The sequence below is a fragment of the Harpia harpyja genome, chromosome 1, assembly GCF_026419915.1.
Source record: "Harpia harpyja isolate bHarHar1 chromosome 1, bHarHar1 primary haplotype, whole genome shotgun sequence".
NCBI classification, from domain to species: domain Eukaryota; kingdom Metazoa; phylum Chordata; class Aves; order Accipitriformes; family Accipitridae; genus Harpia; species Harpia harpyja.
The window spans coordinates 28,777,956-28,798,173 of NC_068940.1; the positions used below are offsets into that span (position 1 = coordinate 28,777,956).

Here is a 20,218-nt window from a genome sequence, read left to right on the forward strand (position 1 = left end):
ATCCAGGGGCAGCTACTGGGCAGACTGGGTGCCTGAGCCCAGCTGCTGGAGGGATCCACATGGTACATGTGTATTGACGTGTTTCCCACTAACAGACCTTCATCCTGACCAGCCAGAGAGGGGAACAGGATGAGGCTGTTGGTGCTGTTTGTGTTTGCGTTGTGTGCTGAGTGTGTCTGTCCGTGCTGACTTGTGTGGCCAGCCATGCAAATATGTACACACGTGTTGCCGATGGGCGTTTGCATGTGTGCCCGCTGGGAATACGAACTCAGCCTCACTGCGAGTTGGACCCGGGCCCATGGAGCTGCAGGAGCCTCGCCTCCCTCAGGCTGCTGGATTTGGCAACCCCTAACACCTAGAAGTTACAATTCTGTCGTGCTTATACTTCATCATAGATCTGTGGACTTTTAGGAGGAAACTGAATCCCTTATATTTCTAACATTTATATTGCAACAGCTACAGCAGCGTGTCTGAAGCTTAACCCTCAGGGTAGTTGCTAGCATTACCAACTATTGGGTGAAATAAGGTTGCACATGCTTTATTCTTGTTATTTTCGTGTTCTTTGCTCAATCTGATATGCTGTTATTTTCATCCGCTGCAGAAGACGAAAGTCTCTCTCCCTTCAAATCCTGACCAAGAAAACTCAGTCTTCCTCTACTCTGCTAAGTCTTCAACACTGAAAAGCAATCCCTGATCAGCAAGCCATGTCAAACCCCGTTGCCTCAAAACTAAGAGCTTTTAGAGAGCTCCAGCTGCGTGTACACCATGCAACAGCTGGAGAGATCCCTGGTTTCCTACCTACCTCGTGGGCCTTCATGCCTGTTTGCCTGCATGTCTCTCTAACACCAAACACACGTTCTGCTCCCAGCACCTCTGACCCATGCACAGTACAGCACAAAATAAAGTCTGCTTTGCATAGGACAGCTCATTCCCTCTGCCCGCCCCCCCGCCCAGAAAAAAAAAACAACAAAAACAAAACCCAAAAACAAAATAACCACCAAAAAACTTCCAAACCCAAACACATACAAACTCATCCTGTTCCAATAACAGCCACCATTTTTCAAAGAGGCAGGCAGAGAATGAAAGAGGAAACATATTTGCCCTTGCAAAACATTAAAATCCTGCAAATCTGCATTAGTGCCACAGGTTTCTTTCTCACAGGGTTTCCTCCCAGGGCCACTTGCATATTAGCAAAATCCTGGCTTCACATTGCATCTGGCTCTTGGTCTCCTGCAGCAAACACAATGCTTGGGGGGGCAGGGGTCATAGCTGGAAGCCTCTCGAACCGTTCACCAGTACAGATTGAAAAGTTTGGATCCCAACCCAGTACAGCAGCCAGCGAGACACAGTAATAGCAGGTACCTGGGCCAGTTTCTGCCAGCTCACGACAGACAGGCCTTTATTTAGTCTTGACAGTGCTGCTCAACATCTGAACCCCAGTTCATGGATATGATCACACGGCTTTCTTTTCCAGTAGAAGTTTAAGTTTGTACTGGTTTTCCCTCTCAACAGCCCAGGAGAACTGGAGTGCTCCCTCCCAGAGCAGCTGGAACACGTGGCTTCGCGAGCACTCCATCTTCAGATCCAGCCACCCGCATCCTCTCAGGAACCAGACAGGCAGACAGGCATTTCCAAAAGGAGAGGCTGCAAGTATCAGGGAGCAGGGACAAACAACATCACTGCAAGGCTCTCACTAGCACACTGGTAATGCATCATCTCTGGAGAAGCATTATACCAAATGTGGTGCCAATCATCACATAGGTGTTCTTTCATCTCTGTGAACAAATAACCTGTTGCTTCCACCATCCACTTGAACACAACAAAACAGAATGTATTGGTTTTGCTTTCAATGCAAACAAGGGATGTACAAAACACCTCCCCCCCCCCCCCCCAAGAAGCCCAACAGCAAGTTGCAGTTGTGCAGCTCTCTCAGATGCAAACCTTGTTTTAGGCTTATCCCTTCAGTTGTCTTGCAACAGGAATTTCCACAATTGCTTCCTCACATGTGTTTTTATGGGGGCACATGGGCACATACATGCTGATAGATATATTGCATCACTGTGAAAAGTGATGCAATTTTACTCAGAGGTCTGTTTTCCTCACAAAACTGACTGATGTATGTGTGAAAGGCTGCCCTAACAAATGCAACTGCTACTGGTAAAACTTAGTAGCACGGAACAGGCTGGGGCATTCTCATACTAAAATGATTAATTTATTTAAATTAACAAATAGGTGTTTGTTAGAGGTGTTTTTCACAAACATGGCATAAAAACTCTGTGGTAGGCACTCAGGATTTCTTGCCTGCTGAAAGAATACAAGTTTGTACGATAAGTCATTTGTACACTATCTTCATTGCTCAAAAAAACAATATGCTGCTGAACCACAATTCAAATAGTTGAAATGGCAGGTGCTACAGTTGCTCCAAATGAAAAGTTCACCATGACCTCGCAGCAGCAGAAGAACCCAAAGGAGTAGCCTCTGCTTCTGCCAATCTTTGCTCTAACTGCAAGTGTAGAACATCTAAGCTACGTACTTTGTTTTACATAATTAAGAATGTATCACTAGAAAAATTTATCTTGTGACTTTTAATAATTTCTTTTTTGAGTGCATCTCCTCAAGTTCACCTATGCATCTAGGTTATTCTAATACAACCTTACTATTACAGTCCTCAAGACCTCATTTAGGATAATGAAGTTGCTGGTACAAAAGCCTTGGTCAACCTCCACAAGTTATAGCAAGGGTTACTAACAGAAAAAAAAAGTATTCCAAAAAGACACTGCAAACCATATTTTATTAGTAGGGGATTTAGGGGAAAGATATAGGCAGTCTGAAGAGAAGTATCTCTGTTAACAGTTATTACAGATATTATACCCAATAACAAGCATACATGTTTTCTCCTTCTGGAATGGGCAGAACAGAGTTTATTTTCACACTATGTATCTGCAAGAAAAATTTTTCAGTATCATATTTTCAAACAGAAAAATTCTGTCAAAGCTGCTGAAAGGGAAAGAGAGCACAAGTGAAGTATGACAAATAAATGGGATATTGTTTAAACAAAAGGCAGTTCTAGCATTTGACCAAGTTGATCATATGCTTTTCACCAGTGTACCTTGGTCTTGAAATGCAAGAATCATAGAATTGTTTAGGTTGGAAGAGACCCTTAAGATCATCAAGTGCAACCATGAACCTAGCACTGCCAAGTCCACCACTAAACCATGTCCCTAAGCACCACATCTACACATCTTTTAAATCCTCCAGGGATGGTAACTCAACCACTTCCCTAAGCAGTGCCTGTTGCAGTGCTTGACAACCCTTTTGGTGACGAATTTTTTTCCTAATATCCAATCTAAACCTGCCCTGGAACAACTCGAGGCCGTTTCGTCTTGTCCTGTCACTTCTTACTTGATAGAAGAGACCAGTGCCCACCTTGTTACAACCTCCTTTCAGGTAGTTGCAGAGAGCGATAAGGTCTCCCCTCAGCCTCCTTTTCTCCAGGCTGAACAACCCCAGGTCCCTCAGCCGCTCCTTGTAAGACTTGCACTCTAATGAACTGCCTCAAATAAATTTGTACTTTACTTAAGGAAGGTTCCAGCAGTATAATGAGAACACAAAATATAAACACACAAAGAACAAAACCTTCTTCTCTGTTCTTTTTTCTTCTTTCTTTATAATCCAATTAACTACAATTTCTAAACACAGACATTCACATCCCATAGACCTTAGCTTTTCCTTTTCTGTAACAAGAGAAAGAACATGGATAAGCTGTCAGAGCATCATGTTTCAGATCCCCATCCTGCTATAGGTAGACCATAAATGAACATTATGTGAGCAAACCAGCTGAACCTTTAGTCAAGATAAATACTTAGCAGCATAGCACCAGAGCAAAACTGAGGCATCAGTACAAACTTTCTGTAAACTATGATAAATACTACTGACTAGAGAGCTACAGCTCTTGAACATAAGGAGACAAACTGAACACTAAGCAGTTTCTCTCGCTGTTTACTACTAAGAGAATCTTTGCCTTTTCATAAAAGGAAAAAAAAAAAGTGGTGATGGATTAGAGACTAAAGTGCCACAGCCAGATCTTTTTTATTGGTTGGTTGTCCCATTAGTCATTTTTTAACAAATATCCCTAAAGATATAAGATATTAATTCACCATAAACTATGCAAGTATTTAAACACCTCAAGTAGATAGTGCTTTTTGAATCCTGTATTTTTCCCCCTAAAACAGATTTTGATAGCTGGATGATTTAGATACCAAGATTTTAAAAACTGCCACAGGAATTTGATATAGGGTTTAGAAATATCTTGATATATAAGACCAGGTTTCCAAACTTCTCTTCAGAAAATGCTTTAAGTGATCTTATTGAACTTTTATTGTCTACTAACTCCACTTTAGCACTGAGGAGTAAATCATCCTCCCTACCATCCTCTCCCCAGGGAACTTCATGACTTAGTGTTCATCAAAACAGCTAGGATCAAATGTCAAATTATAGTGTGATAACAAAAACAACAGGGGAATCCTCAAACATCCTGTAAAACACTAAGAAAAGATGTCAACACTAAAGAAGGGATTAAACAATTTCAGAATCAAGTAATGACACTGGCATCAAAGGAACGGGTATTCCTATGTTCTCCCAAAGCTGGACTTGCGGGATAACGGCTGAAAGCAGGATCGGTCATCCCAGTCAACACTATGAGGAGGAACTGACAGTCCAAGGGCTTAGCTGTAGGTAAGTTATCACTGTAGGACTGCCAGTTCCTCTCCCCTCCTTCCTTTGACTATTTCAGTCAATAATGATAGAATTTTTTGTTACACTTTACACCACTGAATAAATCCTTACTGATGATAGCCAAGACTTCAGTGCAGTAAGGACTGTATAAACATGGCAGGAAGGAGAGGAGGAAGAAACAACTGTTAAGCAGAAGCTTGGGTCACAAAGTCCTTTTTCACTGCCCATTTCCTGAATGTACTATCTTTAAAGTAATATCTAAAATTTTAAAGGTAAAGTTCATCAGATATGTGACTTTGATTACTACAGCAGTATAACTCAACAGCAAAGACAGAATTTTGAGCTCTAGACAAAGCTTACTGCAAAACCATACTGGAAGACTCAGTATCTGGCAAAATTATATTACCAATTTGTTTTGAAGAACATAACCCAACATATACAGCGTAAACAGATCAGAAGACACTTGGCAAAAGTTTGATTTCCATTGATTTCTAAAGTATTAGCAGCAGAGTTTTTGGGTTTTGTGGGAAGGTTTGGGGATTTTTGTTTATTTGTTTGGGGTTTTGTTTTTTAATTATTATTTGGTTGTTGGTTTGGGGGTTTTTTGTTCATGCTGTGTTTGGGGTTTTTTTAAGTTTTCTGTAGAATTTCTTAGATTTTTTTTTTTTCAGCTATTCTAAAAAATTCTTTAATACCACAAGCATGCAAAGGACACAGATGTGCCTGAAACTCAAAAGTCAGTACACTTGGGATGCCATCATGTTTCTGAAATCCTTCTGGAGTCCTTTGGGAAAAAAACATGGGTGTATGAGAACTGACATTAATAAAGCAGAGAGCACTAAAAGATTCCAGATTTTCGGAATATAAAGTAATCTAGACTGTTCTCAACAGAAAAAAGAAGACACTTGATTTTTTTTAAACAGCATAGTAAGAGAATTTTGTAAAAATCTTAAGGTTTTTTTATAAAGTAAGTTAGAAAACATTACACAATTGTTAACAGTGATAGACTGGCCTAAGTATTGCAAATAAAGAATGCCTTCCACAAATAGGGTTGAGTGAGAAAACACATATTGAATATTGAGATAGTCATCAAATTTGAGAGGTAGATGACAATCTTAATCTATTATTTGGGAAAGGTAGCACTACAACTGTTAATGTAAATGGCATTAAGTATTACCTACCCACTGTCCATTGCTGTGTAAGAGTGCAAAGAGGAGGAAGAACACTCTCTCTCACCTAACAGCAGCTATACTCATCTCATGTCCTTCGTCTGCATCATCAGATCTCCCGAAAATGCAGGTGGGGGGAAGAAAGGATTAGGAAGGCAAGGCAAAAAAGTCATTTTTTGTGCATGCAGACAAATAACAGGCAGAACACCCCATCCAGACTGCAGTGAGAGTGACTGGGCTCACGGCACAATCCTCAGCACAGTCTGGCTAGATCGAGTGGGAACAGCAGAAGCCTGCATAGGCAGAAAAGAAAGTACCAGAAGTCCCGTACAATACTTTCCACAATGTGAATTCAGACAGTGCCTGATGCATTTATGATGGTGCTCCACTGTTGGAAAAGCATTTCTGTTCCTATTCACCCTGTCCATCAGATTCTGGTTTTCATTAAGAGGAAAAGCAGTAACTAATAGCAGCACTGATGCAAAGGCTTTGTCACAGTGATGATCAGAGTATGCTGTTAACCGGCCAACACCTGTAAAGTGTTAGCTGTTACAAAACACATCCATTTCAAAAACGGTGTTAAAAGTACAGCTCAGTACACAAATGGGATCACAATTTTTCTGTTCTTTGGGTAGTCTTCAAATTTCTCAAGGTACCATCTGAAAAACAAAGACAGAAATCTGATGAGTACCAAATCTTCAAAATGCTGTTGAGGAAATTAAGTAATGGTACAATGCATTCAATGCAATACATATATTTTCTGTCTACAACCCCCCAAAAATGCCTTTAGAACCTACTCTGGATAGAAAACTGCCATTTACCACACTCATCCTAATGACATCTAATCACCAACTACAGTGAAAGAAAGTTACTGCTGCCAGCAATGGGAAATCAAACCAACAGATGTGGTGAGAGCAGCCAGGGAAGTAGTCTGTTGTTGCAAAATGTATGTTGTTATGCATCCTGAGTATCTGCATTTTAGAAGAAGGGAAAAAAGAAAATCAAAAACATTCAAGGGGATAACATGTCAAATTGTATAATGACTTCATGTGGAAGCAAGGGATACTTCAACGTATGTTTGACAGTCCTGTTCTGGATAGAAACATCTTCAGTTCCAGTCAGGATTTGGATAATTGAACTGAATGTGACAAATATTTTACCAGCCTTACTGCTAATTGCCCTCAAAGTCCATCACTATTTTAAAATCCAGACAATTTTAAAAGAATAAATGCATAGCGATACCAAGTGTTATTATTTGTCTGGCCATCTTATATAACAAACACATTTACTCCCATTTTCAAATATTTATTCTTCTGCTTCTCTAAAATAAAAAAAAAAAAAAAGAATTAGCTTCAAAGCTGCAGGTATTCATATCAATAACTAACTGCAAGATCAAAGCTGGAATAAGCAGGGAACAAAACATGCAATGCACATTAACCTGCAGCTGTGGAATACCAGCATAATACCACCAGATACCACTATTTATCCTTTTCAGTCATTTATTCTAAGTTTTTCAAACTAAACAGACTGCACGAAATATTTCTTCACTTACATGGATTTGCTATTTTTAGTTGGGTTTTTTCTGTACCCCTCTTCCATTTTTATGCATTTTTCCTTTAGTGCAAATTACTTCCTTTAACAACGTTTCGCTTTTCATAATACCCTGTAAGTCAAGAGCTCTGAAACAGCACTGTCAAGGCTTAAGACAGACAGAAACCAATCATGGAATTTGAGCCTGAAGAACATAATATACAAGGAGAGGCTGAGGAACCTGGCATTGCTTAGTCTGGTGGGGAAGAGACTAAGAGGCTCTGTTACTGCTGCCTACAGGTACTGGAAGGGGAGTTATTTAAGACAATGGATCAAAACTATGAAAGAAATGCAAACTCTTGCAGCTGGAATGCAATGGCCCCATGCAAAAGTGCAGGCCAGAGACTGACTGGCTAGACAGCAGCTCTGCACAAAAGGACGTGGACATCCTGGTAGACAAATTGAACATGAGTCAGTAATGATCCCTGCAATGATGAAGGCTAACTGCATACTGGCCTGCTTTAATAAGCATAGAGCCACCAAGTCAGGGGAACTGCTTATTCTCCGCTACTCAACAGTTGAGAGCCTGCATCTGCATTACTGCCTCCAGTTTTCAGGTTCCTGTGCAACAGAGATGTCCACAAACTGGAGAAGAATCCAGCAGATGGTCATTAAGATGACTGCATAGCTGGGACATACAAGAGGAGAGGTTGAGGGTACTAGGCTTGTTCAGCCTGGAAAGGAAATTAAGAAGCAGATCTAACTGCAGTCTTCCACTACCTACAGCGACATTAGAGATAAGACAGAGCCATACCCTTTCTGGAGGCACACAACAAGGGGACAAGTGGCAGGGGATAAAAGTTGCAACATGGAAAATTCCAACTGGACATAAGGAAAAAACCCTCTTCCCCACGAGAATGAGAAAAATCCTGTTCCGGGGCTTTGTCAGAGTTGTGCTGAAGCCTCCACCCTTGGAGACACTCGAAACTCAACTGGATGAGGTTCTGGGCAACCAGGTATAGCGTCGTGGTTAGCCCTGGCTGGAGCAGGTCACACCAGACGGCTGGACTGGACAACCTTCAGATGCTCCTCCCAACCTAAGATATTCTGCGACTCTGCTCAGTAGTAGCAGGTGGTAAAACAATGAGAAATGGTGACAGGCTTGGAAGGTTCAGCTTGGATAGTATGAAAAACTTGTTCACTGGGAGGGTAATACAGACCTGGAACACCCTACAAACAAGGTGCAGGAAAACCTCCGTTTCTGGAGGTTTTCAAGACCCCACTAGACATAGCTATGGCTGCCCTGACAGACAGTTAGCAATGATATTTTTTTCAACCTACTTCCTTGATAAATTCATGTTTATTTCCTCTTATGCCACTAAGTTTCAGCATGAGAACCAAAGCAGGAAGCTGAGAATAACCAAAATAAGGTTAAGGTGTTCAAATTCTTTTAAACATGCTACTCCTTAAAGAGAATCCTTTCAAGTCTTCTCAAACTATGATCCTTTTGTTAGCAGGAAAGCCACATTATGAATACAGTACATTAGCAGTTGGACTGTTTAATTATAGAGCAGAGACTTTATTAAATATCATCTACCAGAACTGTTTTCTTATTGTCTATACACTTGATTATAAACAATAGGATATAGACTTGACTATAAAGTGTGCCTGTTACAGAAGACTTGAGTGATTTTCAAAATTTTAATATTATAGAAACAAGTTTGAGCCACAATGGAAAGTACAGTATATGATCAATTAAGAAAATTTTCCAAAACTTGTCTATAATCTTTACAGATCCAGGATGAACTATGTTCATTTAAACATTATTTTGACCACCTCATTGTACACTGTGTGTGTTTATGCCCAGTACTATCCCGCTGAAATTCTGCAGTGCTTAATATTACTCAGAGTATTCTCTATCATATCCTCCATTGAAGTAGCAGTCTTTCACAAAACTTGCTCTGCAACATCCCTGTGGGATGATGTGAAACGGAAACGAAGAGTGGCATAGAGACAACAGAAATTATAAGACACAAACACTTACTGGTGGTGTTGTTTTGCCCTTGAACCCAAGATGAAAAGCGTACACAACGCAAATGCAAGGCTTTCAATGGTGCAGCAGGCAAGGGCAAACCCAAACCATTCCAGGATCTCTCCAAAAAAGTTGGCTCCACTGACATACTCAAACATTCCCCCTGAAAGCCAAACAGAGTTATTTTAAAAGCACCTTAATCAAGGAGATCCCCAATGCTATCTTTTACTGTTAGTCAAATAAGAGCTACATCACCAATGTCTCTCTATATTTTTTGAAGGCAGTGGAGGCAGTGTTTTTCAGTTCAAGCTGTACTATGGAGGATCACTTCGGACCTCATTCCAAGACAGACCTTCTCCAGCTGCATTTTTCCTCTTTAAATCATGAAAGAAAAGCAGATTTACCAGTATCAGAAGCGAGTTCATGCCTCTGTAAATAATTATTCAACGATGATATCAAACTGGCTCTTTGATCATAAACTAAACCTTTTTAAAAATATGTAAAAATAGAAAATATGCTCCCCTTTAAGAGTCCCAGAAAATACTCATAGGTTTAGTTAGCATACACTTTAAGTACTTCAGAAATTAAATCAATTATGAACAATATTATTATTATGAATTAAACTTCCAAACTTATCCTCCAGCTTAAAATGCATTGCCCTTTTGTTTCTCTACCGCTTGAGCCCTGACACTCAGTGAAAGAAGTAATTGGCAGTCAGTGTTAAATGTGTTTTACAGCCAATTATGCATAAACAATCAGTACTCACCTGCTAGGAATTTTATAAAATAAGAACTTGCACCCTAATTCCAAAGTTAGTATACAAATTGATAACATCTCATTATGTGCTTTAGTAGCGGGACTAAACAAACAAGTATTTGCCAAATGTAATAAAGGACATGTTTTGACCTTGCTTTAATTCCTTCGCTTTTGTAACAAAAGAGAAGCAGAATTCTAGCACTTAAACTGGATAAGCAATATCAAAAAGACCAACTCCTTCTGATCATGCAGCAAACAACATCTTATTTCCTTCAGAACTTTTTTGTACACTGAACACAGTACCGTAAGTTCATATTCATTTTTCACGTGGGCATTTGGATTTACATCTATTAAAATTATAAAGTTACCTTCTTGGTGAAAAGTAACAGTCTACTGCCTTATATACCTATTTCTTCCAGTTTTATTAAAAAAATCTCACTAAAACCCAAGAGAGAGCAACAACTACAGGAAAAACTTAGCAAAACAACAGAATTCAAAGGTAACTTATTTTTCTACTCTCACTGAGTGTAATACACCTGGAAGAGTCTAATGTTTCCAAAAGTGTCAATAAACCTTAACACTTCAATAGGCTCCATAAGAAATCCTTCCATATTCTCCATTTTCCCGTGAAGGCCAGAATTTATAATGCCTAACTTTCTTTGGATTTCTGTCCTCTTTTCCCCGTGCCTCCCTTACCGCAGCAGTCATCGCTCTCTGGTTACCTATGATCCCTCCCTCTTCCTACATGGGACAACCTCAGAGGGGCCAGCCACACGCAGCTGCCCAGTACTTTCTGCCTCCCCTTTCCTGCCCCCACACTGGGATGATAATTTAGGTTGTCTTCCTCCACCCACCTACTGATTCTCATAAAAGTTGTGGAATGCTATATTACATTTTTACCACTTTCTAAAAATACAGCCAGAGTTGGTCAAGAAATTCAGACTCACAAGCCACACGATATCATGAAGCAGATCCCTTCAAATGCTTGGCTTAAGAGGAAAAAACCCCAAACGTTTCCCACACTATGAAATCACTTCTTGAGGTAGACAACAAACTGCTGTTTCCAGTTTCCTCTTACATCATAAACGACTATCTCCCCTAAAAGACACCAAGTGTTAGAAGGTCATCTCTAGGCAGAATCATGTTAGGTTGGAAGGGACCTCCTGAGATCGTCAAAAGCAGGGGCAGCTAAAGCCAGTTGCCCAGGACCACGTCCAGTCCGGTTTTGAGTATCTCCACAGATGGAGACCACACAACCTCTCTGGGCAACCTGTGCCAGTGTTTGACCACCCCCACAGCAAAAACCGTGTTCAGATGTAATTTCTTGTGTTTGTGCCCAGTGCCTCCGGTCCTGTCACTGGGCACCTCTGAGAAAAGCCCAGCTCCCTCTTCTTCATTCCCCCCCATCAGGTATTTATACACATCGACAAGATCCCCCTGAGCCTCCTCTTCTCAAGGCTGAACAGTCCCAGCTCTCTCTGCCTCTCCTCATCAGAGGTGCTGCTTCTGCTACAAAAATTTCTGTACCATTTTTACTTACCTCTTGGTATCTTGTAACCGCTTTCCCCTGGTTTTCTCAGATTCCTGAGAATATGATCAGAATGAATATTGATTGCCATGCCAGTCAACCACCCTATAAAACCTGAGGAGAAATATTTAAAATACTATCTTTAATAATACACTGAGCCAAAGTGCTTGTTCAGAAAAACTAGTTATATATTGCATGTTAGGCATATTATCTCAAAGCAGTAGAAATGTAAGCAGTATAAGCAATTCTGGTGACATCCTGCACAATCCCAGTCCCACACTGAGCTCTTCAGTCAGCACAGTTCACAGTAATCAACAGGTCTCTAGATAGGAATAGTACTGTAAGTATAAAGTTTATTCTTATGTTGCTAGACTTATATAAACAAATGTATGCATGTGCATATATACAGATATACTGTGTATATTTCCCTAACTTCCACATAGAAAAACAAATACACTAAATTTTTAAACACTGAAAGAAACAGCCATTCTCATTCCTGCCAGAGGGAGACACCTCAGTCTCTCCCCCCCACTTTTTTTTTTTTACTGACAATATACCAGAGTTTCCACAGCAGACTTCCGTGCAATCAAAGGAATAATAAAATTGTGAAGGAATTCACACACCATCTACTTTTGTCATTCAGCAAAATGGTTTTACCATTTATACCAGGCTTTCGTGAAAACTGAGATTGTCACTTTCTGCATGCTTATATCTTGCTGTAATTGCATGGGATAAATCAAAAGGAATTTAGGATTCAAATTCAATATTTTCACCCTTCCATTTTGAGTCTTTGGCTACACGTTACCCATGTTATTTTCCTTTGAAGGCAGCATTCTTTGTTACTAGGAGCAGACAGGATTAGTGTTTTGAGGGTAGATGCATTGTATTGTTTTGAATCCACCTCCAAAGTCACTGATTTTTATTTAAATTCCAAAGAAAATGTCAGTGATGTGCTTCTAGAGCAAAGTCGCTTCACACACCAGGTAAAGAAAACTTTGTCTTTTTGCACCCATAACGAGTCTTCCAGATGGTTCTCCTTCAATACAGAGAAATCCGGTAGTACGAGAGCAAAGACACTAAGTGGATATCCAGATGTATGAGGCCATGTTGCCAGACGAGTAGGTTGTCAGAGCATACTTTACTGATACTTAAGCTACATTTCAAAGTGAAGCTACAGATGTAAGCAGACCTTGCCTCTCAAACAAGTTGCTAGATAGGCAGCTTTCCTCTCTCAGTCCCTCGGGGGCTGCGTTTACCTAAAGGACCTAGCTGTCTGCTTCCACATGGATTAGGAGAAAATGACTGCTCTGCAGAGAAACTGACATTTGTGTGAAAGCTCTCTCCATATTTACCTATATAAATAATAAAAATGTTGTTTGATTAGCTTGTTACAATCTGCTTACATTACAAAACCAGTAGCAGAATTTAGTCCTGTGAAAAGCATGTTTCTGAACCTTTTGTTCATACAGCACTGTGCCATAAGTTTCCATTAGAAATCAAAGTGTGTAGATGCCACATGCAAAGTGTCTGTTGTAGTAAAATTTTACCATAATCCTTTCAACTATATATTCAATGTAATTACATCATCATGAGATAGACTAGATAAATGTAATGAGGAATTTACAGACCAATTCATGTAATGACAATGTTCAAAACCACAGGGTGAGTAATACAAATGCTGTTGAATTCTACTCTTAGGAAAACAGATCATTTTAACTTTTTCCTTCAAAACAGATCTCTATCCAAACAGAGAATCTTGAATCCCCACGGCATCCAGCAACAAAAATAGTTTGCTTCTCTTAGCATTTGTGATCATGTATCAATTTGCAAATTGCCAGAGAAGATTGAGACTACCTTGGAAAACAAGGGATGTTATTCATACAACTAAATAAGCAAGTCATTGTCTCTATCCACACAATAATTTGAAAGGAGAGTTCTTAACAAGCACACAGATTACTTCTACTTAATGTAAACAATATTTCTACTAATTTATTTCACTATTAGCATGAGGAAAAATCTGTACTGAAAGTTAGTACCAGTTCTAGAAAGAATGCTAAATTTATTTCTCAGGAGAGGAAATCAGAGACCCTTTGATTTCTCTCAAATGCTACTAATTTTGGAGAATGTTACCAGTGTATTCTGTATTGGTACCTGTTTGTAAATTAGTATATGAACTACTAAGAACTTTTCAGGTAATGCAAAAAGACTGGAGCTTGCTTTAAGAGTGCCCAATTGCTGTAGAAGATTAGCTTGATGCTGTGCATTTTTACCCCTCCTACTTGAAAACCACCACATGTCAGGAGGAGACAATCAAATCCCTCTTCATGGACAACAACCCGGTGAACACAGGCTGTTTTCACAGCACCCCTCTTCAATCTGAAGACCCACTTTTGCCTGAAGTACTGCATAACCACGTTCCCTGTGCCTGTACTCTGTACTTCACTGTCCTTACCCTCGGATCCTCACGTGGCCGAGGGCTAGGACCGCGCTCTGCAAAGCCAAGAGCTGGTGATCCACCACGACCTGCGGGACTTGGCTTCCCCCAGAGGGAAACGCGGATATGGGAACAGGAAGGGAGCCACAGCGTACTCCGGTGCGTTCTCCGAACCACGGGATGCACCACACAACATAGATGACCTCACGAGACTGTTAAACTCAAGAGGCTTTTTTGCTTCATCAGGATAAACCTGGAGGTTAAGGCCTGGGTTCCTAGGAGGAGAACACTTGCATAAGGAGGACAGTAACTAGGTCTGTATTACCAAACGACCTAGCGCAAGAGAAGAGCATGTCTGCCTTATTGCGCCAGTGCCCTCTTCACCCTCGCCCATGTAGAATCTCACGCAAAAAGACCTGCTCTTGTTCTGCAGGCTATTTCAGAGCGACAGGATAGTAACTGCTGTGTGGTTCACCTCCCCAGCCCCGCTTTCAAGGACACGCAGCGCAAGATGCTGCACAGGCACAGGAGACGGCCAGTTTCTACAGCTGCGCTGGAAGTGCCTGGCAGACACTTCGGGTGAGCAGTGCCTCAGCTCAGGCTGCGTGGTTAGTCTTTCCAAGAAGGCACGAGATCATTTGGAGCATCCAGATGCCTACAGATATGAGGAGAGATACCAACTAGCCCTCATCCCTCCATCACGAGACCATGTCCAGGTACGGGCAATGCCCATGCTCTCCTCATGTCTCTTCTCTGTAGAGAGCAGAGGTGGCAGGCAGGCTTGGTTGCCTGACTGCCAGATAAAAAGCCTCACGCAACAGACTACGTGCTGATGTTCTGTCACCTGCACCTTCCCACTTACAGGTACTGCTCCGCTTCACAGAGCTGCTGCAAAGAAAAGTGTTTTGATGCAGGGCATGGTTAGCCATCAACATTAGAAGGAAGTAGTTGAATGGGGATTTAAAGGAGTAAGAAAAGACACACGGCATACTGCAAAGGGTTTGATGAAGCTAAAGCAAGCAAAGGAAGGAAGGAGTTTCCAGCTAGAAGTGCAGACAGATTAGGAAAGAACACAAGGGTGAAACACGCAGGTGCTTATGCCCCCGTTTGTAGCATTCACTGCTTCAGGGTATCACGGGTACTTTTAGTAAGTTCACAAGCTTTTTATTGGCATGCGTGTGGAAGGTACATGCTGACAGATTATGAAGTTGCTCCCACAGTGGTTTGCAAGCTTATGGTTTTATCAAGCGTTGTACTGCATTTGAAGTAGAACATTTCCATTTCCTCTGAAAACAGACAAGTTCACTGCTCTGAACTAAACCAACACACACTCCAGAGAAATCATGAGGGAACCACATCAAAACTGTATTGCTGCTCCAAATCAATTGCTGGTGTAGATATAAGCTATTGCTTTCCCAGAGTTAACTCTTAAAACACCTGAAAAGTCAGTCTGTATACTAAGGCTCCACAGACAGAGAACACATCAGTTGTTTGGAACCTCCCACCACGACAGTTAATCAGCCTCACTTCTCCAGATTTCTGTCTTCACTGCAAGTTTATCTCGTTTCAGCTTCCAACTGCTGAACCTTGTTTGGCTGCTACCTGTACATACTCTCCCATTTCTCTTCCACATGTAACTCAATATAGACTGAAGAAATACCTTGTTAGCCCTCAGCAAATACGCTTTCCTGCTATTGTAATTTTCTGACCTTCTACTCAATTTTTTTTTTTTTTAGTCATTTTAGACAGGGGCTTAAAGACACTGCCAGATGTTTTTGAAGAACTAGAACATAATAGTCCAGTTGTTCAGGGAGTATCCAGTGTACAACACAGCACTACTGCATTTGAGTTGACCAAAGCTACAAGTATAAACTGCAGATATTTGAAGGTACCTAGTTGGGATGAACACCAAATCACAATTATAAATATCCACTATGTTCTGATTATGTTGATGTGCACTACAAAAAAAAAAAAGATATTTTAGTTACAGGAATAAAAGAAACAAGAAGTCTTAGGTTTGGCCGTTTCATAGCCATGCCAAACTTTACCTAAAGATTTATTGTAATAACAGTCTCAAAAAAGCCAGCAAGTGACACTATTAAAATGGTTGCTATATATACCAGGAACCTTCACTTTCTTAGTTTTCAGGATAACTTTTTAAAGCAATATTTTGCCTTACAATAGTCATGAAAGCAACACTTTGCTTATAATTAGCATAAATAAATAAGCATATATTCCAAAATGGTATTATTTGAAAGCAAAAACCAAACACAAACAAAAAGAACCCCCAAACAAACCCAAACCAAACTAATTCATACACAGAAGTATTTATGGCTGAAGGCAGATGAACCTATTATCATTTATACATTTACATCTTTCAGAAATCCTTGAAACTCAAAGAAAAAAAAAAAACAAGGAAACCTGAGCAACAGCCTTATTACCTTAAGATCTTTCAGTAAGGAGGAATTGATTTATGGCTCCTGACTCATGATTTGTTTACAGCATTGTATTGAGATATCTTTTGATTAAGGTACTAAACTAGGACACCGGAAACAAAGACTGTGTTGCATCAGAGTCTTCAACAGTTTTGATCAACAGATCTTTTAATCAGTTTTTTTGTTGGTTCCAATTTAAGGAGACTGGAATTTCAAAAGTACCAAGAGGATTTCAAGTATATCCAAGTGCCTAGCGCCCACTGAAGTCATTCCCTTGTACCTCGATTTATCCATTTTTAGAGCACAAGCAGTACTGCCTCCTAATCTTGGCAAGAGAATCTATTTCAACTTAAATTTCTTCAGTCTTATAGTCATGACAGCATTTAGCACTGTGGCCCTCTATTGTCATCCACAATAACACTGCAATAAAGATAAAAGCTTCTTATTCTTGCTGTAAAAGGCTTGAGAAATCTGGGAGAAACACTAACTTGCTCTGGCTCCAGAATAACAACAAGAACTGGACTGGGTCAGATCAAGGATCCACACAGCCCAGCATTCTGCCTTTGACTGACAAGGCAAAAATATTCTTGTTTATCTTCAGATCAAAAAGATCCTCCTGTAAAGATTTCCTTGGAAAATGATACCATGTTTTTGACAGTAGGCAAAAGTAGATGCCTAGGAAACAAAAAATAGGGCAAAGACAATACTTTGCCACTAAACATCTTAGCCTATTAATCATACACATGGCTTCAAGTATAAATGTAACCTCACTTCCTGATAGGTGTCAGTTCGCAGTTCTAAAATAAAAAAGGTTAAAAGGCTTCCAGCTACAGCAAACAAGAGAATTAACTGTGAGAAAAGTTATAAAATGGGATTAAAGATACTATAAAATTATAATAACAATAATTTCTTTCCATGAAGACAAAGGAAAACTACACCTAAAGTTCTCATAACACGTTTTAACTCACCTGTAATGAAACGTGGATCTTTTAACCAGCCTGAAGGGTATTCTGCATAGTTGCTTAAGCTTCGGCCTTGCAAGTACCCATTGTAAACACAGAACAGAAGCGCTAGCACAAAAGTGAAACACGGTGTTGGTTTTCCTTCCCGGATCAGAAGAGGAAATATGAGCGCCCTATAGCGAACAAGGAAAGTAAAATTGTTGCATTAACAAACAGAAAAGATACTTCTGATGTCCAGAACTGTAATCCATAGTCCAGAGCTTTGATCCCGGTTCAGGAGGATAGTTACACTCTAACACCTCAATGTTAATTTTGTTGCCTAATTGGAATTACGAGATCACTCCTCTCTCCCCTTATGACGGAAATCTTGAACTTTGTACCCAAGGCAATTACTTTGTCCAGAGCAGTAAAGGCAAGGGGTATTTTTGCCCTCCTTTGCTCCTAAATCCTCAGTGGTATCACCAGGCTTTCTGGAACGAGCCAGGTCTCCCAATCCCTACACCAAACCCACCAGCACTTCCAGGGGGGGAAAGTCAATCCCCTTGAAATTACCCTAACTGAGCTCAGTTTCCTCCTTGCCCTAAAAGTCACTTAAAAGCATTAATTGCTTTGCCTTGACAATCTCCATCTAGCCCATGACACCTGTTAAAGACATGACAAATCCACAGCTGCAATCCCATTTGGGAAAGGAATCTTGATTGCTCTTCCCAGGGGATTATGAGAGTAAACAAACAAGCTCCAAACAAGAAAAGCAGGTGAATGTTTTTTGTGCTCTGCCCCACATCACTCGCCAACTCCCAATCGCCTATCGATTTAATTACAATCTATAATGATATAGGAGCAGGATTACAGAAGCCTGAGCATTCTTCACATATTTTCCAGCTACCCAAGGACCACGGCTTCAAAGGAGCCTTTCCAGAGGAAGCAAAACCGTAACGGCTTTTTTGAAAGCCTAACAAATTCATTGATGTGATTATTTAAAGCCCACTACATTACAACAAATGGAGTTGGATAACAGAGGTCTTTTCCAGTCTGCGTTCACCTACAGAACAGTCCCTTAGGCTGGCAACAGCAATAAGCAACTGGGGAAAAGAAACTGCAGTACAGCTCAGCTTTCTGTACAAAGCTTTGCCTTGCGCTTCTTGCTTTTCCCAGACACTGAGGATGAGTTAAGATCCCATGCCAAAGCTAATCGCTTTACTCTTAAGAATGGAAAAGGAGGGAGTAAAGACACACTCCCAGGTTTGCAAAGCTGGTCAGCCACCAGGCCAACGGTACATTGCATCCCTCTTGACCTGAGGATACGGAATACCTTCGGTCAAAAGCAACAGCCTCTTGCAATAAGCACCGGAAAACAACTGCATATCAGCCACACACTCGGCTTAAAGTTAGCCTGACAATTCTATCCTGCTGTATTAGCGCAGTGGCAGTGTTACTTGAGGAGTATCATCAGTAACTATTGTCCGTGACTTGAAGGGAACAGCAAAATCTTAACCGAGCTCCAGCTAAGCTGCCTTCTCTTGAGAAGTTTTACAGAACACCCAGATACCATCGACTACGTGACAATGTGGGGCACTCAGCCTCAGCTTTGCCAGGATTTTAATGAGTCATTGAATATCGTGAGCTGGAAGGGGCCCACAAGGATCATCGAGTCCTGTGTTGAAAGCCATGATTGGAAAACAGCTACTATTTCACTATATCAAAATTATATCGGCATCCAGAAGTGAACTTCCCTTGCTGGAAGACGGCACCCTTAAGCGCACCCGGTCAAGTCCTTGCTTGAGCGGGGGTCGTCACGAGAGCTACGGCTATAGGGTACAGACCATACTGTGTGCCGAGAGGGCCACGCGCTCCCTTTTTGTGCCGTTTCTGAACGGTGCCACAGCACCCCGCTGCACCCCACGCAGCACCCGAGCAGAGCCGCCAGCCCTGCTCCACTCCCGTGGAAACACGGCGCGCCTGCCCGCAAAGCAGCTGCGGCAAAGACGTTAGCGATTGCTACGTTAAGCGATAGAGGTTAATTCACAGCAGAGCGCCGATCCCCGCTGTCGCAAGCGGTAGCCGGCCGTCCCTACCCGGATGACCCCCGGCCTGCCGCGGAAACTCGCCCCTCCGGCCACCGACGGGACCCCCCCGCCCCCGTCTTTCCCGGGGCCGCACCTGTGCGCGTAGTGCACGACGAAGCAGCCCAGGAGGAGGCGGTTGGGCCAGGCGGCGGCGGCCGCCCCGCCGCAGGCAGCCAGCCCGAGCGGGACGAGGAGGGAGGGCAGCTCCTGCAGCGCCCAGGCGGGGCGGGCGGGCAGCGGCCGGCCGAAGCGCGGCGAGGAGTACCGGCCGTAGGGCATGGGGACGAAGCGGAGCAGCAGGGCGGAGGCGGCACCCAGCGCCACCAGCCCGTAGGCGAGCAGCTCCAGCAGCCGCCGCTCCTCCGGCCCCGACAGCCGCCGCCAGAACCCACACACGCCGCCATCGCTGACACCGCCGCCAGACCCCATCCTGCGCCGCTAGCGCGCTCCCCCCCGGCGCCTCCATTCATCGGCCGGCCGACGGCACGCCCACCGGCGCCGCGGACCAATCGGCGCCGGGGGCGTGACCGGCACCGACCCCTCCGCCCGCCGGTTGGTGGAGGCGGCCGCGG

General features: G+C 42.0%; 1 protein-coding gene across 1 annotated transcript; it reads right to left on the bottom strand.

Moving 5' to 3' along the window:
* Nucleotides 1-2,772: 2,772 nt before the first annotated feature.
* Nucleotides 2,773-20,121, bottom strand: SRD5A1 (steroid 5 alpha-reductase 1). Its single transcript, XM_052782109.1, has 5 exons — nucleotides 19,741-20,121; nucleotides 17,587-17,753; nucleotides 11,762-11,863; nucleotides 9,478-9,628; nucleotides 2,773-6,562 (listed from the first exon to the last, which is right to left on the bottom strand). Exons 1-5 carry the CDS (start codon nucleotides 20,073-20,075, stop codon nucleotides 6,496-6,498), a joined length of 822 nt encoding a protein of 273 aa, XP_052638069.1. The 5' UTR covers nucleotides 20,076-20,121; the 3' UTR covers nucleotides 2,773-6,495.
* Nucleotides 20,122-20,218: the final 97 nt, after the last annotated feature.